Source organism: Anser brachyrhynchus, assembly GCF_964034855.1.
Source record: "Anser brachyrhynchus genome assembly, chromosome: 12".
Taxonomy (NCBI): Eukaryota; Metazoa; Chordata; class Aves; order Anseriformes; family Anatidae; genus Anser; species Anser brachyrhynchus.
Genome location: NC_137707.1, coordinates 13,988,921 through 14,015,911, shown reverse-complemented (window position 1 = coordinate 14,015,911; position 26,991 = coordinate 13,988,921). Strand labels below are relative to the sequence as shown.

Genomic DNA, 26,991 nt, shown 5'->3' with positions numbered 1-26,991 from the left:
ATTTGCACATATTTCAGAGAGCACAGTAGCACATTCAATCATTCAGTAACTCATCCAAACATTTGGTGAACATGCAAACAGGCATTACAAATAAAGCTCATTCACTTGGCTTTCTAAAAACACTCGTACTGAAGGACACTTAAGATGAAGACAGATTTTATGAACTCTACCCTAGTTTTGTTGCATAATCACTTTGATGAGATTCAAAAATATCTGATAAAAGAACAGCCCTCGATTAGATTGCTTAATATTTATGTATTTACATAGAGAGTGCTCGTATTTTTAGAAGGCTCCTTTCAACAACAGAATTGCTAGTCCCGGTGCATGATGCAAGCAAGACCTCTAAGCATATGCCTCCTGCTAAAAGAAGGAAAACATTTAACTTCAAAATGATCACACAGCATGAATAACAGCACAACTAAGGAGTTAAATTCCTTCCAAATTACTGGCTTCTTTTGCTCACAGGCTAGACACGCTGTAGGTGATATTTTGCAAGTTTTGCAAGTAGCATAGAGGCAAAAAGACTACCCATTAACCAAGAATGATTGCTGACCTCGTACTTCGGAGTTTCAGTCCAGGAGTCTAACTGAAAAGAAAACGATAGTCCTCTGAAATTGAGGTGAAAGAGCTGCTCAGCTGAATTATACACTAAAAAGGAAAAAGAAAGGAAAACCAGAGTTACGAAAATAAACAAAAAACTCCCCAGTTCAGATTTAACAGCGCTTTCATCAGGTCAATGAATTTACCAGATCTTAACATGTGGGAGGAACAGTTACACAGGACAATAGCTGGTTTGCTTTTAATCTGCTGCAGTAGAAACACAGCTATAAGAACCTTAAATTCATTAAAATAAGAGCTGCCTATGTAAGCCCATGGGCATTAACATGTCTCTAACAATTCAGTTATACAGTGCAACACAATCAGTCACACCTTAACATCCCTAAAACAGTTTAAGCAGCTAAACATCTCTGTTTGCTGTGGTGTGAAACACTTGTACAACACTGACCAAGAGGTCTTTCAGACAGATGTGCCCAGAACATTGAGAAATTCAGGATTTCACATCACTGGGAAGCAAGGAGCTGAGGGGGGAGCTCACAGGTGCCTGTCCCACAGGGAGCTCCAGGTCCCGTGCCCCAGTTCAGCTAGCTGTCTTCCCCAGTAAGACAGCACTGGGAGGAAGTGGTTCTGACACACAGGTTCTAGGCCATTTACGACGATAATTAAAAATAGCATCATCAGAAACACCTGCCAATAGGCCAGCTTTTACAGAGAACAGTAATAAATTAGAACGCACAGGCTCCCAGCTGTCATCACATCATGAGATGTCCCAATTTACTGCAATAAATTGCTCAACATCATCTATAAACAGCAAAGAAAGTCACCCCAGTGTTTACTTTAAGAAGACGTACTGGCTTGTGAGACTGGAAAACTGAGAGACGATCCCAGGGGACTGGGAGCCTGGGAACAGATTTGGGATTGATGCTACCAAACTTCAACCTGTCCCTGGTAGCTGCTGGGAGGGACACAGTGCTCCTCTGACACACAAGCTGGTTCATTTGCAAAACCATTTGAAAACACCAGAGGCAAAAAAATAAATAAATAAAGAGAAACACTCCAAAAGAAGCTCCTTTCTTCCACTTTACCAAAGCAAATTGGTTCACTATTCTCCCCCCCCCCTTTTTTCACATTTAAGAAAACACAGCAGTTCATCATTTACAGAGAAAATTCATTCCACTGTGGCTTTTTTATTATTATTTTTAAACAAAGTGGCTTTTAAATGTTCAGCTTCAGAGACATGTCACAAGATATCTGGATGATGCCAGACTGCCCAGATAGAAACATAATGGTTAGGCAATAGGCATTAAGCTTTCAAAAGTCATCATTTGCCTTTTCTGCAGAATGTGCTGGTTAAGAGCATTTTCCCTGCCTGTCACTCCCATCAGAACGTGTGGGGAGAGGGAAATGTTTTGATCTGCAGGAAAATTACACAAATCTCTCATGTGATAAATTATGATGCATCTTTTCCAAAGCCCACAGCCAGCTGGAGAAGTGTTTTTCCCCTAGTCATGCCAAGTGTGATATCTGATTATACAAATCGCATCAGTTCCCATCCCCTGCAATGTTTGTTGATGTTTAGGTTTAAAGGGCAAGGAACTTTTTAATCCCTAAGATGTTGTCTCGTGTGTCCCTCAAGACCTTATGTCACAACTACCTATGTTGCTTTTTTGCTGGTGGTGGGTTTTTTGGACTTACTGCACAGGTCCCCCGCAGCCTAATTCTGCTAAAAATAGCTGACGGAAGCAAAAGGCCCGCTGCTTTGCTGCTGCACTCCAGGCAGCGAAGGGGAGGGAGTTTGCCTTCCAGGAAAGCAGCAGAGTGTGAGCAGCTGGGAAAAGTTTCCGTGGAGCTGGATGGGACAAACAACAGCTATCAGCAAGCCTGAGGATCAGAGACAGTCCCGATAAAAGCAGAGGCAGATCCCACAGCCAAGTCCCACTGGTGTCAAGCACAAGGCTCTTCTGGCACCCCAGGAGAGCCCAGGCGACCTCTGAAGTCTCAGTGAGTTTTACAGAGCTGGAAATCGGGACCCTCCCCTGCTCCTTGCGAGGCCGCAGCAGCAGGAGGGAAGGATGTTTTCTTTCTCCTCATGACTTCGGCTCAATCCCACAACCCTTACCCGCGCTGAACAGCGCTCGGGCGAGGAGCCACCTCCACGAGGACGCAGAACAGGATGTGATTTCAACAGAGCCACTGGCAAGAGCAACTGCTCCCCAGCAGGAGCTCAGGTCAGAAGACCACGGAAGGAAGATGGAAAAGTGGAATAAAGTCTTGGCTTTGACGGAGCTATTGACCTCCAGAGTGCTCATATTTCAATCAGCTTCATGGCAAAGACACTGCAACTTTTCATACTAACATTATCCAAAAGGTAATGAAGGCGGTTACAATTTTTCTGATGACTTTTCTTTTTTTTAAAACCACTGATTTGGCAAAACCAAAACTGCTCACTAAAGGTTTCAACACAAAACTGTTGCTAACCTTTTGAAATATGTTTTGAAACCATCACTGTGTCCTGTGGCAGGAAAGTTCTGCTGCAACCACTTGGGTTTTAAGTGAAAGACGACATTTTGTTATGAAATTCTAGTGGATGTTAATGCACAGAGATAAACAGTGAAATACTTTCAAAGTTAAAGGGCCTGCATTGTTTTTTGGGGGGATGATGAACACATTTGAGGGGAGTAACAGTACAAAGAAGAGGAGAGAGATGGCTATGCCATAAAGACTGACATTTTGTATTCGTGTCACATTAAGATGGGGATAAGTTTCTCTTCCCACCTTTCTCCCCAAACCAACTCAAGTTTTTTTGGGGCATCAAAACACCATCATCCTTCCCACATGCTGAAAACTATTGTTTGTTTTGGTTTGCTTCTCTTTTCATGTTTCAGAAAACAGAGGAAAAAACTGACCAAAAATTCATACTACATGATACAGTTCAAACACTGTTCACTGTCAGACTACTCACTGCAGAGCACTTACTCCAGCTAAGTAGGTTGTTAATAAAATACTGAATTTTCAGAGAGACACTGAACAAGCCTTTGCACTAGTGAAATGGTACTTGAGGCCAACAGCTTAAACACGCTTTCATAGGTACATATCTCCAGACGAAGACCACCATCTGATGAAGTATGCGTGTAAGTTCTCTTAATTGAATGACAGGTGTACAAGATCTGACAAACTCTAGAGTAGGACACATGATGCCAAACTACATTTAAGTGCTTATATACCATTTTAATGCAGGAATAAAACATATTATTCCTATCATAAACAATGCTTACAGCTGGGGTAAGCTGTAGCGTTTTTTTATGGTTCTTAATATCACAACTCTGCAAGCGCTTTCTCCTCTAAATATTTGCAAATAAATCATTGACAGATTATAATTTTAATTTGTTCTCTGACAAAGAAAAGGAGCCGCTTTTACCCTGCCTCAACTCAACCTAAGTTCTTGTACATACTACCTCTGTAATAGCTGACTGTAGCTCTTAGAGTTCCTGCCCAAGAGGAAACGCTAAGATCACAACTGAAGTGAAATTTAAAAAGGCTGCTCTGGTCCTTGGAGTATTATGCCCTGCAATCTTCCAAACTTCATTTATCTCAATCTGATATTCAGCTACTACAGCAGGCTTTTATGCAATGATATTACTTGAGCCACATGACTCTCCACAGTTATTAAACCCCGTTCTGTGATGTGCAAGAACTGCCTGCAGAGAACAGGCACGGACTGGCTATGCAGCCGCCATCAATCAGAAGGAATGCCAGCCTATTTGGGGTCACCTCGGCTACTGCAAATGGACCCAGTTAAGCTAAAAATAGGAAAAGATGCTCTAAAAAGGGTATCTCAACTACATGGATTTAATCTTTCTTGTTATGCCAGTTTGACTCCATTTCTTGAAGGATCCTGAGCAGTTTAATTACAAATATCCTCTCCTTCAGAGTTTCACCGTTTATTTTCATCACCTAACAAAGCCCTGAAACAAACTCTAAATTTTCACACGTGAACAGGGAGCTTAAAGAAAGCACTTCTCCTGCTACAGAGGTGGTGAAAAGCCAAATATCCCCGCAAGAGCCACTGTAGGTTCAAGTCAGGTTAATCAAACTTGTCCTGCTTCTGGTCACGCTGAGCCTGGGTTGGCTGCAAACCTCCCCAGTGCTCCCAGTAACAGGAAAGAGGTGCAGGGAGATGCAAACCAGTTACACACAGGCTCAGACTTGATCCCAGCCTAGGAGGAATATCACCATGTTCTCAGAGCACAGAGCCTGAGCAAGCAGTCCTGGCCAGCTCTGCGTCTGTATGTTCATGGTATACTTAATCCCTAAGGCCACTTGAGAGCAGACCACATGTAAGAATGTGTAAAAACACCAGCACCACAGCTCTGAGTTCTCCGGCACTGGCAGTTCAAGACAAATCACTAGTGGTATCTGAGAGCAGCCTTGTGTGCCAACGACTCTATGCCTCACCATTCCACTTAAATATATTGTACATTGAACTGTGACTCATTTTATATGCTAACCCAGCAATATGAACGTGACTGCTCTGGAACACAGCTTCAAGTCATTTGGCAACTGAAGTCTCCACACATTCCTCCAGGCAGACTTACAGGCAAGACTTTATAGGAAGAGGTCTGTCGATGCAGGTGTACTTCTCATTCTCAGAAATGTTTTGGCTTACCTCCTGGATGCGTTGCTCCAAATGACTGATCAATTTGTTCTATGGTGGGAGCAATTGCCTGAGAGTTAAAATGGACACCACTGAAAAAGAAAAAACGAATCTGCCTTAAGGGTACGAAATGGATGCTCTAAGCGTTTACTAATGGTAATACCACGTTTAAATGGGAGGAAGGCTCCAAGACTGAAGGAAAAGATTAAGCTGGTAATTTAACTTTCTTGAACACAGCACTTGGTTATCTACACTTCGACAGTTATTTTGTTTTCCTAAAAAGAATGATTGAAAAATAAATTTAGGATGAAAAAAGGAGGGAAACTAGTCACTGTAATTAAAAATAGATCACAGGAAGTTTTAAATCGCTTACCAGTATTTTAACTTCACCTTAGTCAAGTCATAAACTTCAATCACCTGAAACAGGAAACAAACATTACTGTGTTTGCAAATTGTAACAGGGCAAATAAGCAAGACTAGCTAACAACTCTGCTAGGATCAATCACACTGACAGAGACAAAACTCCAAAACCTGATTTAGCAACTGCACATCTGAAACAAGTCCTGAAGAACAACTACAGGCTCAGTGCAGTCTGTCTGGACCCTGCGCAGATCAGTGTTGATTTGCAGACAGTTTTTTCACTAGCATAGCAGCATCTTGCTTTCTGCACAGATTTCTCTTATGCAAGATCAAAGGTGAGTGAATTAGGGGGATCCTCGAATTCGGGGATTCTATAAGGAATACCAAGCAGTAGGCCATTCTCTGGGTTACTCTTACTACCCCGAAGAATACCTGTACTGGGTAGTAAGTGCTAGTGCTGACTGCACTGTTTCAACTTTCCCACTCCTTTTCTTTAGAGAACAGTGAACCCAGCAAAGCCAAGTGGTCACATTCCATTTCAACACTAGGCTGAGAGATACCCAGCAACCTCCCCAAGCATGGCAAAAAATCCAGAGAGCAGTCCATAAGCAACCAAAGACCCAATACCTACTTCTGATCTTTATTAAATATTTTACACTCTATTGAATATGCCAGAGTGCTCCCCTGGAGACAGTAGCAGGAATGTCAATAGTAGGTATGGATCTTAGGTTCTGAATACATTAGTGCAAACTTGCATCTGAGATTGATTTCACGGGATTTTTATGTGACTGTTACTGAGTCCTGAGGCTAGACTGGGCTTTAGGCAGATGATTTTTAGTGAGTAATCACCGTCAAGCACAAGCTCCTTCCACCCTACATCTGTGTTCCTGTGTCAGCAGGAACAGAAGAGGTGGAGCACATCATAATTGCTGTAAAGAAAAGGTAGAGAGATTTTTATTGCTTTGGAAGGATGCGCTCTTCAGTTGGACATGAAGCAGAATTCCCCAGGGAGCTTGCTACCAAGCAGGGCTAAAAATATCACCAGCTAGGAAGGAAGTCTTGGTTCTCGGAGATGCCTGGCAAATATCGCCCCCAAACCCCCCCCCCCGTCACCCCCCAGGGAAAAAAAAAAAAGTACTATTCACAATGCCCAAACCACTGCATAAAAATAAATAACAAAAATCCACATTTAGTGGTATGCTGTTCACTCAAGAAGTTGGAAGAATTCTCCAAAGCATTCCTAGCTTGCTCAAAAAGCCCACATGTTTCAGGATACAAGCAACAAGTACAGCACAAAGCGAGTAACATTAACACTCTGGCAAAGCCAACTTAAAGAAGAGCAAGCTAATTTTTCTTCTTAATAAATACACTTTGAATTATGCTTCTTGGAAAAAAGCGGTTATCCAGTATTTCAAGTCAAATGCAGTTTGACATGTCCAGATGTCCTTTAGTGAGCAGTTTGTTAAAAACAGACTACTTTTATGAAAGATTAGGCATGATTTTACGCTTCTTTTCCCCCCCCCGCCGCTAGGAAAGGTTTCTGGAAATAGAGAAAACCACCCCACAGACAGATCTAGCTTTGCAGAAGCTATTGGAAGGCACCGGGCACTTCCCAGAAGTTCAGCTGAACCACGCTGCCGTGGTGGAACACAAGTCGAAAAGCAATGAGAGAAAACAGTCAATGAGGACGAGTATATTGCTCAAACAAGGCCCCCCTCGAGAGGAAGGCACTGACAGCAGCCAGCAGGCACCAATTTGCCATCAGCCTCTTCCCCCAATTCAGACAGAAGATCTATTCGTGTCAACATTTCTTTTTGCTAACCGCAAGGGAAGAAACAAGCAAAACTCAGCAAGATGTAAATATAGTCAAAAGAGCTTGTAAAAGCCGTGAAAGGCACACGGACTGAAGCAACACGGCGACAGGCCACAGCACTAGAGTTAGTTTTTAAGCTCCGCAGCTGTTCTGACAGGAGGATTAACGTGATTCTTTCTGTGTGCAGAGGAACACACACTGGGAAGACCAAGGACTGTTCAGTGATAGGGTTTCTACACAACCATAAGGCAGTTGTCTTAGCTGAGTCCAAGCTGGTGTATTGTCACACTCACTGCTTGTGAATTATTTCTGGTAAGACTCCTAGAGACATCCAGGTGTCTGCCAACAAGCAATAAAGGAACAACGTTGTATAACCAAGCTTTTTCTCCGCCTGAAGAGAAGCCTGGGCAAGAGATGCTGTTGACATTCACAGTACAAGAACGCCTTCAGAACCTGGTCTAGGATTTACTTTTTCACAACAGCTCACAACTCCTGTAGTAACGCCTCCTGCATTGCTTTGGCTCCCGAAGGTGAGCAGAGACAATGCACAGACCTTCTGACACTCCCTGAAGGAGGAGAGGGAGCTTTTGAGGAACACTGGCTTCACTTCTTTACCACCAAATTCTTTGCGTCTGTCAAGGCTTTCAGTTTTAGAAGCTTATTTCAATCTCTCACAACCAAATCCAGCAGTTTTTGTATTTGAAACAAAACAACACACAGAGCAAAGCAAGAAAAAAGACTCCTGATTTTTCCAGTTTTGCTGCTGCCGAGCAACACTGAAAACAGTCTGCCATCTCAAAAATAGGCTGCACTTATTCTACACCTACACCGCTCTTAAACAAGCTCACTTCTGAGGTGATCCCACAGCATTTCTTCTACAAAGCTTCCAGGCCGGTTTCACAAGCAGCATGCATAGCACCATAAGCATTCACACAGCTTTACTCTCCATAGATAAACACAAAAAAGACAGACAGCACTAGCCCACTAAACAACTACACGATGGGGAGAAAGACAAGACAAAAACCTCTTGCATGTCTCCTAGAACGCTGGGTGTTGAAGTGACACCAAAGCCAGCCCCTCAAAAATCTCTTGGCAATGAAGAGCCATGGCATACACTAGCTTTACCTGAAAACATCACAGGATCATGATATTCAAATAAGTGGAAGGGAGCAAGCTACGCACTTTAAGTCACGTCAGTTTTGAGTTCAGACTCCTCATTATTTTGGAAAGATTTCCTACAAGTATAGCTTACGCTGATAAAGATCTATCTGACAAAGAATCTGTAAGATATCTTAAAAACTGTGAATTCAAATAAGCAATCTGAGTAACTGGAAGTTCCAACCTTAACAAAAAAGAAAATCATGCTATTACAGGAATGAATTTACAAACATACTTCTGTAAGGCAAATACAAACTGAAATCTGGCACGCTGCTACATCCCAGCAGAGCTTTTTGTGATGAAGAAGTACCAGACTGACATTTTGGAGAGTGACGTTCTGCTGCTGGTTTTACTGGAGGTGTGAGGAAAGTGAACAGGGCTCCACCTAACGCTGTTCCAAAGCTGGGCAGTAAGGATGTGAGCACCATATTCCTAAAGGGTAAGCGTTGATTTTTTTTAGCTGTACATTTAACAGCACATTTCTGCTTTCAAACGTCAAATAGCTTGGCAGCGAGAGCGCTGCACTCTCACACAATTACCCCCATCTGTCCCTGGGCACGGAGCAGGTTATGCACACCACGTGGGAACCCTGCTCAACGCAGCTGGTCGCTTGCCAGAAGTCTGAATTTTTGACCATCACGCTAAGAAGTCACTTTTTAAACGCTGCAGTTAGGAAAGCTTTTTAAAATTTCCTACTGATTTGGGCTCTGAAGGCTCACAGCAACTCATTTTACATCATTTTCAAAACAGATTTTTGGAGAACATAAATGCAATGGGAGGTTAGCAACCAGCCTGCCCTTTATTTTGCATCTTAACTACACAGAGCATCCTAGAGAGGCACAGCAACACCCAGCCACCTAAAAGCACCAATGTAGAATTGCTGGGCTGAGGACTCTGATCACAGAGATAAAAAATAATCCAGAACAAACTGGAGGCTGCTCACAACAGGCCAGAATTTGGCCTGCTGAGAGAAATGAGGCACTCACAGCCACACAATCGTTCTGTGCATTTAACAACTGAAAACTAAGAATAAGAAGTTTACTCTGAAAAACAAAATGGCAGCACAAATAAAGGAAGAACTTGGAAAAAAAACGCTATCTAGTTTGCATTAACTCATGATCTGATTTCAAATCTCAGGCTTAACTATAGTAATGGCCTTTCCTGGCTTTTGCTGCAACTTGAGACCCGATGGACAAGTGAGATCACGCTGGGCTGTTGTCTCCTTACAGTCCCCTGTAGAACATTGTCTTAATCCTATAAACCAAGATTTAACCCACAAACCAAAACATGCAGTTCGTTATCACACAATAGCACTAAATATGGCGCATTAAAGGTGTAAAAGGGCCACATAATTATTTACGCTACTTTAAGTGTCAATATATCCTAGGGCTTTGTTCTGCACTGCTTTCTTTACAGGAAGGATGCTTTATTACCTTAAGTCTCTGATTGAAAGCATCAAACAGCAGTTTGATTCCATCCTGAGTCAGGTTAAGGATGAGGTCATGGCTAAGAGGTGACTGTAAAACAAAAAAAAGCTGTTAGGCTTTGTATTTTAAGGCTTCTTCGTTAAGATACATATCATTGCATAAAATGCCTCAGAAAACAACTGCTTGTTCAATAAGCATAACACAAATACATTTGGCCAAACCCCTCAATCTCTTGTCTTACAAGAAATAGGATCTGCACCTTGCAAGAGCTCCCAACAGGGCAGCTGCCTGTTAGTTTAAGTTGGGGGAAAAAGAAAATCTTGGAAGTTAACGTTCCAAGTTTAGCATCACACAGAGACATCACGCAGGGAGAAGCTGCTGCAGCCTTGGCACACGAAATAACAGCCCGTCTCACAAAGCCTCGCATCAGAACTATGAAAACACTCGAGAGAACGACGGTGAGAGGGCTCTCCACTTCAGAAACCAGGAGTGTCACCGCCTTTCTCAGGCCTGAAAAGGAAGGCTTCAGACTCTCATGTTGTGAATTTTGGTTTCCTTAGTTACTGTGAATCATAATAACTCAAGGCTTAATTTGCAGTCTGCTGGAGTCAATAGGAGACATTCCGCTGGCTTCACGGTGTCTGGATAGGCTCTGCACCACCTCCGTCTGCTGCGGAGCTCTGGAAGCTGCTCGCTCCTGGGCTGGTCCAAGCCATGCACACACAGCCAGTTGGTCCCCATTTAGCTATCTGATCGTCTACCATCTAAAACACCTGCTTTAAAAAGCTCTGCCCTCCCCAACTGCCTCTGAGGAGGAGGAAAGAGGCTAAATGACAGGCAGGTGACAGCACTCCTGCCCCAGAACTGCACCAAGCGATTATTTAGCAGAAAATCAAACCAGAACGGGACATCTCGGGCACATTCAGGCTTCTAGTGTGAGCAGCCACACGGCACAGCCCTTTTTATGAATTAAGCATAAGCTATCTTAAAGCTGCTACTCCCCTGCCCTTCTGGGAGGAGGCCTGTGTTTTGACTACCAGAATGCTAATGTTCATCCCTAATTTTCTCTTCGGTCTCATGTCAGCACTGTCACCCAGCCTGGATACTTTTCATACATTCTCATGTGCCTCTCCCATCCCTTCCAGATGGGGAAGTAACCAGATCCTAGATGTCACATTGCTAGGTCCAAAGGAGCCAGAGAGCTTCCAATCTCACGCAGTGCAGATTTCCCATTCCCCTTGGTCCCTCCAGCAGCTTTCCTTGAAGCAGCTTCAGTTGCCTCGCACTGTGGCACCAATACTTCACTACTGCTGGCAAACCTTTTTATGATACAGCCTAGAATTGAAGCAGCATGGCTTCATATAGCCATGAGCCTGAGAAAGAAGGTCTAATGTCGATTCTGACCATTTTTTTTTTAAATCCCTCATAAAACTAATTTAGAAAGACTATAGATATAGCAACAAACAAAACAAGTGCAGGATTACATTTAAAATAAACCAACATGGCTTTTCTGATATTGGATGTGCTCTGTGTATCTCACTGGTTCCTAAGCACAATTTTTATAAGGTTATTCCAAAACTAATAAGAGCATTACAAGTACTTTTGAGTGGATGAGAAAAAATACATCCGAGGAAGAGCTTGATAATTATTTTAGACAATAGCTTCTATTCTACACTGGCATATCTTCTTCCTTAACAAAAGAGAAGATTCAAGGGCACAAATTTAGCTCACGTGACTTTTGATGTACAAAACAAACCCTCAGGTATGAAGAGAGATGTCAGGAAGCTATGGGAAAGGCCTTCCTAGAGGAAGCAGGTCAAACGTGCAGTCACACTCCTAACACACAAGAAGCTGCAGGAAGAACCCTCATCACTACACCCCCCCCCCCACACAAACCCAGAGGAAGAGGTTGGGGAAAAGGCAGTTAAGCACCCCACCTAAACCGATCGAAAAGGAGTTAAAATTCTTTAGTCACAGAAAAGTGTTCATCGAGATGTTTTTGGCACCGTTTGGGCATCCCATTTGTGTCAAGTTAAAAGGAGAGCTGTGGGCAGATCTAATTGCATTTAATTGTCATATAAATTTTTGAAAGGAAATACTTGCTGCTGGAGTTCCAGGATCAGAAATTAGATGCCACAACTTGAAGTAACATTTGATCACTGAGCTCAAAGACATTATTTCAGAGAGGAAAGAGATGAAGGCTGTTCAGGTATAGCTTAGGCGGATAAAAGCTGTGCTAGGTGAAGTTTGTTTAAAGCTCTGAATCTCCTAAGCACTGCCCCAGCAGGTCTCGGTGCCCAGCTGCAGAAGAAGTGCACGATGTCCTGCACAAGGGCAAGGGGACAGCCACTCAGCTGCACGTTTGGAATGGCAGGTGGAAAAAACTGCACCAATATCAGGCACTGGCTCCAAAAAATATACGGATATTAAAAAATGATTACAGTTTGGGGAGCAAAACCTATAAAAAAATCTGCAGATACAGTGAAAATTTAGTATATATGGTCAAGCACAACACAGCTTTTGGACATAAAAGGTCCTTTGGACATAAAAGGTCTTGCATGAGACGTGCAAGCCCACCACGCTTCCTAGCACAGGGCTGCTGATCTGATTCTACAAAACTGAGAGGAAAGGGAATCTCATCGTTTAGTTAAACAAACCTCAAAATAATTCTGGAATGCACTGTAGGAAGAAAAAACAGAAAACCTTCACAGCATACAAAAAAAACAAGGAATGCATTCGCTGCCAAATGGATGCCCCCATGCCTTATATACGAGGAGCTAAGTTTTCAAAGTGCAAAGTAAATATTCTGTCAGCATGAAAGCCAGAAATCTCCATAATCTGAAACAAAAAAGGATAACTCATCTAATTACATCAGATATGTATCCAGCAGCAAACCACCAGAGCTGAGCTTGCTCCTTAGTCATTCAGCACTCACTGCAAATGCATGAGGCCCCAATCAGTACTCCTGATATAAAATGAACTGTTGGCAGCCTTCGCCTTTTCCCTGATGCAGAGATCTACAGCACATGCATAAAATCTCCTGATTAACGCGCATTTCACACAACACACATCTGGAGAGCCACAAACCTCCGCAGCCCCCATCTCCTCTCCCCTTACACTTTCTTCAAAGCAAAGGGGGGCATACAAACCATTTTTTTTTTGGTCTAGCAGAACGGTTTCACCTCCAGCCCCCTTTTCGATGGAAGTCAAGCATATTAGGAACTAATGACTGTTTAATTATGAACAACAATTAAAACATCTTGCTGGTTTAAATGACCACATTCCCTTTCTGCAGGCAGAACTGCAGATCCAGAGAAGCATGGAGGCGTTTTCAGGGGCTTCATCACGCCCAAACCAAACATGAGAGTGAAAAGTAACGAGTGGTTGGGTACTTTTAAGTGCTGCCACACTAGATGACAATGGAAAAAAAAAAAAAGACTAGAATTATCCAGCAGAACATTTCCTTTGATAAAGTAAAACCAATACTGCTCAACCACCACATCTACAAAGTGGTATCTGTTAAATCTTGGCACTGTGCTGAGATTAAGCTTGATTTGAAGCTGTTATAAGACTGAACAGTTCAGCAATGCATGGAATATGCATGTTGACGTGACATGGTGTCAGTATGCCCCGTTATGCCCTAATTCTGGGGCACAAAGAGGTAAGAGACGTGGGCAGCCCACTCATTACTCACCTGCTCACTGTAGAGAACCTGGACATTCTTGATAATGCGACAGTGTTTCTGAAGAATTGCTACAGCCTGAGCCAAGGGCATTCCTGTAAGCAAAAACAGAGGATTTCTCCAGCTCAGAGATGGGGTAACAGCATTTTTGGACAGAAAGGTTGCAGATGAGATAAAAAGTCATCGTCAGCAAACAGTACGTTACAACATCCAGGTATGCAATCGACAAACAAGCCTACCTGACTCACGGTATCGGCACAAACCTGTTTTCTGGAATAGAAAAGTCATTATTTACCCACCAGCTTGTCAGGCACGAAAGAAAGAAGAGTACCTCTAGCCACAAAATTAAACGGCAAAGGTTAGGCGGACAAGAGCACGTATCTTTCTACACACCACGTGCAAAATTCTCTGCTTTGACAATCCAGTGAGTGACACAGCAGCCTGGACTGAGCTCCACAAGAGCTGATGGGTGTTCCTGCGAGCAGCCTGCAGGCTCCTGGCTGCGTTTTAGCACACATCCTTCAGTCCGCTTGACAAGCTACTGAGTAGCTGCATGAGGAAGACTGAAAACACTGAAAGAAAATTGAACCGTGGAAGAAGAAAACACTGGAATATTCGCAGCTACTGGTGCAGCCAGAGGAGTGCCGAGGAAGGGACTTTGTCTCCTTAGTTTCCAGTTCCTTCAACACACACCATCCCTAACAAAGCAGGCAGCAGATCTGACAAAGCAAATTCAGTTAAACACACTACACCTGGTTCAGCCACAGTACCCAATGTCACCATTCACACCGACACCATTTCCAGGGCTATTTTTACAGTGTCTCTCTCTACAGCAATAAATTTTGGAAGTGCAGCAGGACAGCTGAACCTGCAGCAGGCGCGATGGCTCCGCACGGCGCCACCTCCCCCTGCACCTCGCTTCAAACCTTGGCTGTCCTTCCAAATGAAACACCATCGGGTCCCGGGATTCTCGTTAAAAATGCCACATTTGAGCACGAGCTCATCATTTTGAGGTTTTATTCCTTCCTAATTCCTGCAAGTCAATTGTGATTTAGTTATCTAACACTTTATTCGCACTCCTTGCCCCTTTCTTCTCTACTTCTGGTTCTTAAGCTTTAAGAAAATTGCCTCAAATAGAAAAATTGACCGCAGGACCCGCACTTTTATTTAGGTAACAGCTCAGGTATTTCGATTTAGAGATACCAGCTACGTCCTTTAAGCAGTCTGTGCATGCTGTTACAAAGTACTTGTTAGCCATTATCTACTAAAAAAAGAAAACTCTCTCTTCAAATAGAAATCACACACCCCTAGCTCACCACTGGTACTGCTTTAATGCAACACCAGCATAAGACGAGAACCATTTTTTTCCTGTGTAGCACTAAGTTACATGCCTGTTGCCTGTACACTGCAGCTTTTCTGCAATTACAAAATCTAATTTTGCAAAGCAGAGTTTTACAGATAAGAACTACCACGGTTTGGTTTGTAAATACCATATAGAAATGGTTTTGGTAAAGTTTTTTCCAAGAGCATGGGCTAACGTGAAAGGCAATTTTGTGACTGGAAGTTTTACACCAGAAAATGACAAATTCAAGAAGAACACTGATTATTTTAATACCGGCAACAAAATTTAAACGCACAGAGGGACACGACAAAGCAGCACTGTTTCCTATTATCCAGGAAATAGCAGTTGCCTTGTAGTCTAGGCAGCTGAATCCTGGAGTGCGTTTGGAGAAGACAGTTATGTACTAGATAATATTTTCAAAATGGAACAGAAACATCAGGAACAGCAAGAAGCTAAGATCAAAGGAGCTGCTGCAAGAGTCACGCATCTCTTAACCCAGAAGAAGCTACCATCCCCCAAAAAGCATAAAGCCCATTTCAAAGTCCGGGTTTCTGGGAGACAAGCATGGGTATGACCATTAAACCTCCTGAAAAAGAAATGCCCAAGGCTCAGCAAAGCCGGCGAGCAAGCTGGATGCTGATGGCAAGTGCCGGGGGTTGGCAAGGTGTCATGAAAACACGCGGGGAGAAGAAGCGAACACAAGCTGGAGTGGGGTTTGGAGCCCGGTGTAAACTGATGCAATCCTGGGGCCGTGAGTGTGCAAACAGATAGCTCATGTGACTCTTACTCACAGCTTTCTCACGCTGGAGGCAAATGGGTAAGGGCTGATTTCAGGCAGTTTTCGCTGACTGGGAAGCAGGTGGGTTCTGCCATGCAACTGCTCAGCAGAGCTACAAACGGGAATTGAAGTTCTCCGGGAGCAGTCCCAGAACCTGAACTGCACACAGAGGAGCCAGTACCCTCCCTTCGCCTCCCTTAGCAGAGAGGCGAGGAGGGAGCACAGAAACCAGGCTGTTTTTCTCCACCCTTCTCACACACAGACACGCAAACACCCTTTTTCCTCCCCAGCCTGCAGCCATTGCAGTCAAAGAGGAAAACAAAGAATTCTTTTTCCCCCGCTCATCAGCGTGGAACTGGGAAGCTCGCAGGGCTTCCAGCGCATCGGACAGGCAACCAAAGCAAGCCACGGCAAATAAAGCACACAAAGCTCAGCGCTAGGACTCTCCTGGCACAGACTTTCCCCTTCTCTAAACGCTGGGGGGGACACAAGATACTCCTTGCAGGTACACTGCTCGCCAACAGCACGGCTTGAAGGTGGGCAGCCCTCCGACTCTGGGGCTTCAAGGGGCAGGGAGAGGAGGAGCGAATCCAGATGGTAAAAAGATGACCAGAAAATGCAAACGTCAGCAAGTCATAATGCCCAAACAAAGGGAAGTGAATCTTTGTAGGCAAAGAAAGTCTAGAAAGAAAGAGAAATAGAAGTGTGCCTGAGAAATTACACGTCTCTAACGCTAATAACACAGCTATAGGCACTGCAAAATCAGTATTTAATTGTTCGCTTTTAAAAAGGCAGGAATGTGGCCTGAGAGGAGCAGTGACCCAGGTACCAAACTGAACACAAAACTCAGCCTCACTCAAATTTTTTAGCGCTCTGCTCACACAGTGAGTCAACACTGGAGCCAGAAACAGCATCCAAAAACTCACGTAGAAAATTTTCCTGGCATTTCCCCTCTGTCATCTCCACTGTGGGTACAAGAGTGGAAGCCAGAGGCAGCAGCAGGTCAGGAGGGCTGCCGTGAGCGCTGCTAGGAGTGGCTCTGAACAAACGCTGAGTGGAAGGAACACCACGAGCAGCAAGAAGCCCGTTTACACAAACGCTTCCAGCCTCGGTACCGCTCCCACAGCCCGGTCAGAGGTATCAGAGGCAGCTCTCGGACAGGAGCACTCGCGCAGGACAAAGTTAAGTGTCTCAATGCCTAGTCAGCCTCCTGCTCCGCACCAGCAGGTCGTGCTAATTATACATGAGACGCATCACGTGGTGGCTATGTTTACTCCAAGAATTACAGCCGGGTTTCCTCCCTCTCACATCTATGCGTGTGTACACACAGACGGAGACACAGCATGTAATTTTAGCCATGGGATTGTGTTAACGGGCTTCTTTGAGGGCGCTTGGGAAAATGAAAACAATCCTTAAAAAAAAAAAGAAACAAGGAGAATTGGGGAGGAGGAGTCAGCAGCGTATCTTCACGAGCACTGCCAGGGGATTTAATTTGAGATCACATTTATTTTCAGGTAACACAGACACTAAGGGATCGCAGAAGGTCATGCAGAGCGGAGAGAACACGGGAACACGTCAGTGGTATGAGGAGATCAACGAGGTTTCAGAAGGGTGGGACCGAGGTACTGCTATAATTAGCCCCCAAAGCCATTCTAACGCTCCCTAACCACCGCGCTCTGAGCCCGCAGAGGCACAACCAGCCCTTTGTGTCCCACGGGTTTCCCATCAGCAGCTCCACACCACAGCACCGCTCCCTTGGTGTAACCGAAGTTCATGGAAGCTGTGTGCTGCTCTTTTAAGCCTGTCCCCCTGCTGCCACAGGTGACAACAGCAGCAGAAGCAGTGCTGTAACTCAAGTTCTGGCCGCCGCTCAGAGCCCTGTTTACCTCAGCCAAACTCCTGTTACCGCTAACAAACACCAGCAACAAAGATGGAGAGTTCTGACAAAAAGAGCCCCATGCTGGCACCTCAAACAACCCCTTGAAAAACACAACAGCTGCAGTGTTTTCTGAGAACTTCAGGGACTACCACAGTTCGCCCGAAGGCACGAGTCACCTGAGGACGCTCCAGCTCTGTGCCCAAGTGCCTCGGGCTAGCACCAGCCAAATTTGTATCGGCTGGGGGAAATTCTCCCTCCTCACTGGAGCACGGGGAGGATCGGCTGGTGGGCAAGAGCCTTGCAGATGAAAAATAAGAGCTGCTGCAAGGGAAAATACTTATTATCTAACCCTGAGAAAGCCTCTCAAAAGTTTGCGTTCCCTGCTCTGATGTCGCAACCCAGCAACGACACAAAGAAATTGTGAAACCCGGCTCGTATTTAGGGTCTGGAGAGAGGCACAGCACTTAGGCTGAGCATTCCCACAGTGCTGCTATCACCTGGCAGGCGGCACTCAGCCCGCGGCCGGCACATCCCTGCCTTCTTTTTGGGGCCCGGGTTAGCCTGGTCCAAGGAGAGCAAGACAAAAGACGGTGAAGGGCTGGAGGAAAGCCTGGCAGCTGGTAAACAAAGCAGGGGGCGGCGTGCGGAGCCGGAGAGGTGCCCCACAGCAGCTCAGGGGGTCAGTTAATCCAAGAGAGAAACGTGAGGTGCTGGTTTTAGCCGGGGACGGACGGAGGGGGGGGGAAGGGGGGGTGGGGGGCGAAGCCCCCGGGGGGCACTTACCGAGGGTGAACTCCCATTGCTCGTTGCCCAGGGAGCGCTCGGGCACCACCTCCAGGTCCAGCATTGGCGCGGAGGCCCCGGCTCACGGGCAGCGGCGGCGCCGGACCCCTGCGGGGAGGCGAGGAAGGGAAAAAAGGGGGTGAGAGAAAGCCGGAAACCCCCTCAGAGCCCCCTCAGGGCCCCCCGACCCCCTCAGGGCCCCTCGGCCCCCCTCAGCCCCAGCGCTATCACCATAGCAACCGCCCCCACCCCTCCAAAAAACCAACCTCCCCCCCTCCCTCTACGCCCCCCCGGGGCTGTGGGGAGCCGCCCGGTCCCACAGCACCGGGGGTGGGCGGAGGATGAACGGGTAAAGGGGGGGGGGAAGGCCGCCCCCCCCCCGCGCCGCGGGGCCGCCGCTCACCTCACTTGCGGCTGCTGAAAAAGCGCCGGGCGGCGGCCGTCAGGCGAGGCCGCGCCGGGGGAGGGGCCCGAGGGGAGGGGAGGGAGGGAGGGGGAGGGGCTAAAAGGAGCCCCGCCCCTTCGCTGAGGGGAGGGGGGAGGCGGGGGGGAGGGGGGAGGCGCGGGTTCGAGACCCGCCTCGGCGCGGCCTGGTCGGGGGGGGGACACAGGGATAGGGGACGCTGGGGGATAGAGGACGTGGAGGGGAGGGGACATGGAGGGTAGGGGACACAGAGAGCAGGAGACACAGAGACCAGGGGACAGGAAGGGCAGGGGACATGGAGTGTAAGGGACATGGAGGTAGGGGAACATGGAGGACCAGGGACGTGGAGGGTAGGGGACGCGGGGTAGGGGACATGGAGGGCAAGGGATGTGGAGGGCAGGGGACGTGAAGGGTAGGGGATGTTGAGGGCAAAGGACATGGAGGACAGGGGACATGGAGGGCAGGGAGCATGGAGGGTAGGGGACGTGGAGGGCAGAGGACGTGGGGGACAGAGGACGTGAAGAGTAGGGGATGTGGAGGGTGGGGAACACAGTGGGTAGGGGAACATGGAGGCCAAGGGGAATGGAGGGTAGGGGACACAGAGGGTAGGGGACACAGAGGGCAGGGGACACAGAGGGCAGGGGACACAGAGGGCAGGGGACGTGGAGGACAGAGGACGTGGAGGACAGGGGATGTGGAGGACAGGGGACATTAAGGGTAGGGGATGTGGAGGGTAGGGGACGTGGATAGCTGAGGGTGTGGAGGGTAGAGGACATGGAGGGTAGGGGACATGGATGGAGGGAACATGGAGGGTAGGGGACAGCACAGCCCCACTGGGCGCTGCGGACCACGGACGCCGTGTTTGTGGAGCAGGACAGGCTGCGTGGCCTAGCACCAGTCCGCCTTCCCCTTCTGCTCAGAGGCTGGCACACCACGAACGGAGCTCCTCAAAGCAAGGGCACATCTTTAAATACATAAATGATAATAATAAAAAAAGAACTTCCTTGAAAAACATACCTGTGATCCCACGTGTCCACCGACCTCATGCCGGCTGGGACCGCCAGGGCCTGAGGCAGCCCTTAATCCCGGAGTTTTCCACCAGGGAAGAAAAGATGCTTTCATGCAGCGGGGAAGTGAGTGCAAGACCTCTGCCCTGGAAAAAAACATCCACCCGAGTGCCAGCAGGGCCTGCACCCAGCAGGAAAACCTCGTTCGTGTTCCACAATGGGCAGGAATTAAAACGATGAGCGTTTTCTCTGGGATTTTTTGAGATAGGTGTAAGCGGAGCTGCTTGCTCACCTTTTTGGCCAGAGGAGTGGTTTTCTATCCGAAAAAAACGTCCCACGTAATTAAATGGGACTGTGCTGATCAATACTGGGGTGAGGATTTATTGAAGAATTTATTTTGGTACGGCCAAAAAATTATTGTTTCTCATATAGCACAAACCCCCGCTGATTTCTTGTTGCCCACACAGCCGATGCAATAACCTCCAAGGGAAATATGTCAGAAATTTGTAATGAAAGACTGCTGTTATTTGCCAATTTCTCACTTTTTCCCAAATTAATGCTCCGACCCCCGAGCAGGGGCTGGGGCTAGGCACTGCCGAGCTCTCCCCACACAGCGCCAGGCCCAAAACACGAGCCCCAAATGACACTGTGCTGGTAAACCCAGGGAAAAACAAGAACAAAAAATAAAAACCACCAACCCCAAATCTCGTTTTTCCGGTCGAAACACAAAAGGGTGGGGAACAAAGGCTTAGGTAGAAATTAGTAAGTAGCACAAGGCAGGTTAGCAAGACGAGCTCGTGCGTGACTCATTCAGGAAGAAAGGAGCAACGAGGCCACCAGCGCGGTGATGCTGCGAGATGTGGGCACCTCCACCGGTCCTGCCCCGAGCCACGGCTGGATCCAATAAAAATAAAAATGGTCACCAACAACAGGAACCCACAGCCAGACCAAAAACCTAGGCCACTTCGCCCTCACCGCTGCCTTTCCCAGCATCAGGCTGCCCATCACCACACTGGGTTTGTGACCCCACGGAAGGGGAAAGTAACACCGAGGGTACCAGGAGGGACCAAAAGCTCACCGGGGATTGTTCGCTTCATGCGAGCGATGCTGGTGGTGAAGGCGAGCTGCCCTCTCCTGATGAGATGTGATAACGCAAATCATTTCTGCAAGGAGAGCTTCTCTGCAGCTGCCCAGCAAAACGCTTTGGAAACCAGCCCCCAAAGGTGGCAGTGGCATTTGGGCTGAGAGAAAGATTTCTGTCATAGAGCTCCATATTTTCTTTTTTTTTTTTAATATTTTTATTTTTTAAGGTGCATTTCCTGCTGAAAAACTTTGCTTTTACAGCTCGAAACGTTTCAAAGCAGCGTCTGCTGACCCTCCCCGGGACCCCTGGCTGTGGTTTTCCCGTCTTGGCACTGAGCGCAGGAGGTTTTCTATCACCCGGGAACCCTCCTGAGGTGGGCAGGGGCCGACGAGTTTGGCTGCATCAGGGACCTTGGTGGCCACCAGCATCACTCCCCAAACCTGGGCTCTCCCCATCCTTGCCCACACGACTCCGTGCATTTCACAGCCCTCATCCCCTCCGGATGTATTTGAATCCGTGATTCACACAGGGTGAGATATAAATTGGTTCTGGCTTCATTAGGACCAGATATGTCCTGCTTCTCTTTTATCCCAGAAGCGGCTCAGCCTCGCGGGCAACGCAGGGTGCAGCACATTGCAATGCTACTGCAGGTTCTGACATTTTGAGGTGATAATTTGGTTCTTCCCACGTTATTTGGCATGATGCTGTGGCCGGTGGGACAGTGCAAGGAAGGAAATGTTCTATCTTCCTTCCTGGGCAAGGCAATGGTTTTAAATGTGGGTCCATGCCCACCTGAGGAGAACAAGAAGCTCCTTCCAGCCCAGGACGGAGCAAGGTGCTGCAAAACCTCAGCCCATCCAACACTGTTATCATCAGTTTTGCCGAGCTAACCCTGAAACTGGGGGTTTCTTCAGCACTCAGTTGTGCTGGAGGCCAAGTCCTGGGATGCTCACCCCAGCCAGGGCAGGAGCACAACATGATCATGCAGCCTCGTCCTGCCCGGACAGACACAGATGGCAAAACGCCGCAAAGGTCTGAAGAAGTGTGTGACGGATGCACCTTCATGGGGATGGGTGGTTTGAGGGAGTCACGCGCCCCACGGGCCCACTGAGACCGCATCCCGGTGGCCACAAGCCAGCGGCACTCTGCAGAGCAGAACTGAAAGCAGAACCAAAAAGAGGATCTGTCCTCGGTGTGGGAGCACACGCCCCAGCAAGACGGGGACAAGGGGTCCCAGGGGCTCCTCGGTAACACCAGTGGCTTTGGACCAAGCAGGTGGCCAAGAGGGACAAAGGATGCTCAGGAAGGTGGTGAGGAGCAAGTGACCTGGAACTGCAGCTTGCGGCTGGCCCCCATGAAGGGCTGAGCCACCCCGAACGTCCTCCCCTTCTTGTGGGGTGCAGGAGCACAGGCTCCCCAGCAGCTTTGTGGCAGCTGTGCCCCATTGCAGGGGCCACCAGAGCGGTGCAGGGTGCTGCAGAGCAGGCGATGGGGTGGGAGGGGACCTCCGGGCCCTTTCTGGGTAAGTGACACCTCATTCTGGGAACCAAGATGCTCGGCAGCCGTCCCGCCGCAGAGGTGATGGTTAGTCTGGTGTTTCTGGATGGACCCGCTTGTTTCTGAAGAACCGTCTTCTGATGAGACAGAAGTTAGTCACCCCTGTGGCTTTGCTCGCAACCTGACAGCAATTCAGTGTTCCCCCTGCCAACTGTCATGCTACTCCCCGAGCTTACAGCCACCAGGGCTTCATGGTGTCACCCCCACCCAGGCAATTCCATGAAGACACACATGAGAGACTCTGGTCCTAAAACCAGAACCCAAATCCGCCCGAGCTAGGGCAGGTGGATAGCAGCAACACCTCCTTACTGCAGTCCCCTCATCCCTGTGAAGGTCTTTACTGATTCCCCCAGCTGAAAAAAAACAAGGCCCTTGTTTGGGAGCACAGTTTCAACATCAGCATGGGCAGGATTTTAGAAGAGGCATCTACAAATACTGTGGAAGAAAGCACAATGAATAAATAGAGTAGTTCAGTTGGAAGGGAGCTACAAAGTCCAGCTGCCAAGTCCAAATGATAAGGAAGGAAACCTGCAGATGTCCATCAAGCTGAGGATGACCTTTCCTGCTCAACTGCCAAGAAAACGTAGCCTGTAGTGCCAAAATTGTGTGAAATACTAACTTGGGTGTCACACATTTGAGTTAAAATGATAATCAAGTGAGGAAACCCAGCAATAAGTCTTGACAACACGTTCCTAAATGAGCAAAGCTGAATTATGTGAGCTTCAGGCACATTTTACACATGAAGCAGGAGGAGCTCAATGACAGGCCCATGGGTTTCCATGGGATGGCAGAGATCATGCTCCCCAAGTATGGATGGGAGCATGGACTTACTGCAGGTTGAAAGCCCTCTATAGCAGGGCACACTCAAGAATTATGACCATAAAGACACAAGCAAACAAAAAGATTCACTGTGAGGACCAGTGAGGCTTCGCTGCCTGCTCCCCCTGCCCCATGACTCCCACTATATGCTACAACCCTTCGAACAAGCAGGGCTTTGTCAACCCTGTGCACCTCCATGAGGAGAAGATATTCACCCATGTCTATTTCCCTTTGCAGAAAGATCCTGGAAGCATTTTTCCACGATTACAAACAAGATCTCAACATAGCTCTGCAAAGAGACGGAGACACACACTTCACAGGGCTCAACTCTGCAGCAGCAAGAAGACGAGGACAGGAACTCGAGATCCTAATCTGCAGCCAAAGACAGAGGAAGCAGGCAGGTCCCATAGAGAGCTTAGGCAGGACGCGGGTTGGTTCGGTACCAAAATCCTTGCTACAGGAGGGGTATCCCTCCTGCTTCCAAAATCCATAGGCTAGAACAAATTCACTGCTGCGCACCCAGACCCGTTGCTGGCCTGGTGTTCCTCTGCCTGCTCTCCTTTTTGCCACAGCCGGTCCCAGACATCCACCCAACAGCCCTCTGCCTGTTAATTTCCTCCACTTGCCAAATGGCGGCTTGGGAGATGTCTGTGACAGAAAAGCAGGCACAGCACAGGCGTCCACAAACAGGGTGCGTTAAACTGTGCTAATTACGAGCCCTCAGAGCCACGTGCTCCCTCTTTTCCTCAAGCCAAGGCCACGACCATTTTGACCAACCCAAAGCGAAGGGAAACAGCACTGCCCGCTGGGCTGGGCCCGTGAAAGGCACAGAGCTAGACCGCGTTGGGAAGGAGCGGCTGTGGGCCCGCCCGCCACTTTCTCTTCTCACCTGAGGTGCTGGGCCACCATCCCACTTCCCTTCCTGGAGAGGCCAAAGGGCAGCCCGGCCGCCAGCCTCTGCATTCAATCCACCCTTGCAAGGCCTCTGCCCTGAGCCGCCTTGCTTCCTCCCACGTTAACCTCAGCTCAAGGCTGAGACCTCCCCAAGGAGCACAGTGTGAGGAGCCATCATCTGTGTCACTGCCACCAAGGGCCAAAGCCCCAAAACACCCCAGCAGTCACCGGAGCATCACCCCAGCTACGTGCTGCAGCAGTATTTGTATATCAGTAGCTACGAAGGCCACAAGCAGTCCAACTTGCAGCCTGAAAGTTGTTCTGTGCCACTTGCTTCCCCAGGCCTACACTTTGCTGGACTTTTGCATGGTGTGAACAGCAAAAACAGAGGAGTTGTAGCTGGAACAGTGCAAGGAGACGAGGAGGCAAGGTCCACAGGGACAGCCTCTTTCAGCAGACCAGCCCCTGACAGATGGAAAAGAGAGAGGAGCTTCTAGTAAAAGCTTTTCTCCAGCTCTGCAACATTTTTCTTTTCTCAAGCTAACTCAGTGGAACGGTAGCAGAGAAAAAGCTAAGAAATGTGGTTAGAACCCACAAGAGAGGGAGAAAAGTCATTACCTGTTCCGCAAGAGTGAGGGGAAAAGGAGGAAAGTGGCTTAAGTGACCAGTTTCTGTGAAACACAGGAAATTGGTGCCTATGGAACAGCAGAAACCCACTTTCCCCTAAGACAGCACCATCAGGTCTAACAGACTGGAGAGCACAGTCACTAACCAGGACAGTTAGGGGCACCAGCAAAGATTTAGCAGAAGCGTCACCAGCTTTGACAAGCTGTGGACTAGACTGAACAAGAAACATTCCCGTTTTCAGCTTCTTCCCTTCTCGCAGGTGTCTGGGTTTTCCACGGCCGCCTACTGGGAGATCACAGCAGTGACCAACTTAGCACACGGCTTCTTTGCGTTGTTTTTTTTTTCCACTCGTGAGCTTTAAGAAATGAGCCTGAGGCAATTCTGGAAACTCACTTATCTCAATCTGTAACTAAGATGTTTAATAAAGTTACTTAAACTGTGAGCCTAAGCAGCTGTGAGCGGTGCAGCAGCTGATGAATATGCATGCACCGGGATTTACATGTTGTTGCAGCATGCAGACAGGATGCAAGGCAAATGAGTTATGAGAAATGTTGCCTATGCAAATGTACAACTCTGCTGTAACTTCTTGCTGTAATTCTCATCCTCGAAGCCACTTTTGTAATTCACTCATTTGCATTGGAAATGCACTAACAAACTAACGTACTTTAAATAAATCAGTCCTATTTTGGTGCAGACAGGACGGATTCCTAAATGCATCTGTAGTAAAGTGGTGGCCTGAACTTATGGTGGGCAAAGAAAGATGACAGTCTTGTCAAGATCCTGTCAAGCCATGACATTTTGACTTCTCTGTAACCAAGTCTCCTTTACCTTAACCTCCAGCCCTTACCTAACCAAGGCTTCTTAATAGACAAACCACCACAAACCTGCAGGAACAGAAAAGCTGCTGTTTTCACCAGCAGTCTCAGTTTTGTCATTGCCTGCTAGAAAATGGGGGACTGAGAGCCCAGTCCAGGACAGCTGATAGTTGTCATGTCATTAAAGAGACCAGGAAACCTTCATTCAGGTTTTGAAAACCTAATGTAAAATGGGCTAAACAGTTAACTTTATGGATTCTCTTAGGTGAGGAAGAAGCCACGTAACTGCAAGAGGTTAAAAAAAATAAAAAAGGGAAAAGTTACCAGACTTCACTTGCTCTGGTTGCCTTGCAGGTCACAGGCATCCTTCTCCATTCCAAGAAGCTCCAGTGTTTCCAGGGGCTTCACTCCCAAACCGAGCACAGACATCTCCAGGGAAAAGATGGCAATGGCTTAAAAAACCCCTCTGGCTGTAGGTGCCTCATGCCAGACGCTGTTCAGATTCCCTCTGCTATTCAGGGCAACTGTGAAGCAAGCTCATGGTGAGAGAAAGAAGGGGACAAACCACCTCTGCCCTTCACGTGCCTCCACACAAGTAAAGGCTTTAGGAATAAAGTAGCCATCCACTCATGATGTACCCTGGACAGAAAAGTGGATCATTTCATGAACTTGCAGGTAAACGGCCAGGTTATCTAACGGCTTTACAAACGGCTCTTTAAAGATGCATTGTGAACTACGCTACTGCGCACTCTTCCTGTCAGAGCAGCAATTGGAAGCTTCAGGAAGACAAAGTAACACTGCCTGGCAGCTGGTTTTGTTTTCAGAGCTGCCACCCTTCCAAACTACAGAGTATCTTCTGAAGAACCACAGGCAACGGACATTAGGCACTACTCAGATCCACCCAGAATCAGCTTTTAGAAGCACAAATTAAGATCATACTTGGCCCTTTTGCATGGAAACACTTCTAAAGCAGTCTTCAGGTCTGGTTACTAAAAAACAACAAACCCCCGTACATGATTTCAGTACATTAGCAGCATTATCAGTCAACACTAGCTGCTTTAAGTTACACCATCTAAAATTTCAGCAGCCTCAGAAGAGGCTTTCAGGTGTAGCACGTAACATCCGTATCTTCCCCACAGCGCTTCACCACATTTCCTCATTTCCCCAATTTCAACATGCAAACTACCTTTTGGTTTGCCTCCACGTCCAAAGAGTACAACTATAAAGGTTTAATGGCTGTTATGAAAATGTGAAGATGAACGATGCTCTTTATGTGCACAACCCTGTGGGTTGAATTAACGCTGGACAAGGTGTGTTGGGGTTGGTTCAA

At 47.3% G+C, this 26,991-nt stretch overlaps 1 protein-coding gene across 4 annotated transcripts in view; it reads right to left on the bottom strand.

Annotated features, from left to right (window-relative positions):
• Nucleotides 1-21,062, bottom strand: part of PHAF1 (phagophore assembly factor 1) — a 37,230-nt gene extending 16,168 nt beyond the window's left edge. Inside the window, exons 1-7 of one of the 4 annotated variants that reach the window (XM_080551888.1) lie at nucleotides 19,876-21,062; nucleotides 18,435-18,542; nucleotides 13,665-13,747; nucleotides 9,977-10,060; nucleotides 5,586-5,629; nucleotides 5,225-5,304; nucleotides 554-648 (exon numbers count right to left, since the gene is read on the bottom strand). In XM_080551888.1, coding sequence (XP_080408014.1) covers nucleotides 554-648; nucleotides 5,225-5,304; nucleotides 5,586-5,629; nucleotides 9,977-10,060; nucleotides 13,665-13,747; nucleotides 18,435-18,498 — 450 coding nt within the window. In that variant the 5' untranslated portion in view covers nucleotides 18,499-18,542; nucleotides 19,876-21,062. Of the gene's footprint in view, nucleotides 1-553; nucleotides 649-5,224; nucleotides 5,305-5,585; nucleotides 5,630-9,976; nucleotides 10,061-13,664; nucleotides 13,748-18,434; nucleotides 18,674-18,700; nucleotides 18,908-19,875 lie in introns of those variants that run through there. The other 3 variants (XM_080551886.1, XM_080551887.1, XM_080551889.1) reach the window with 3 other exon arrangements.
• Between the last annotated feature and the right edge of the window lie 5,929 nt (nucleotides 21,063-26,991).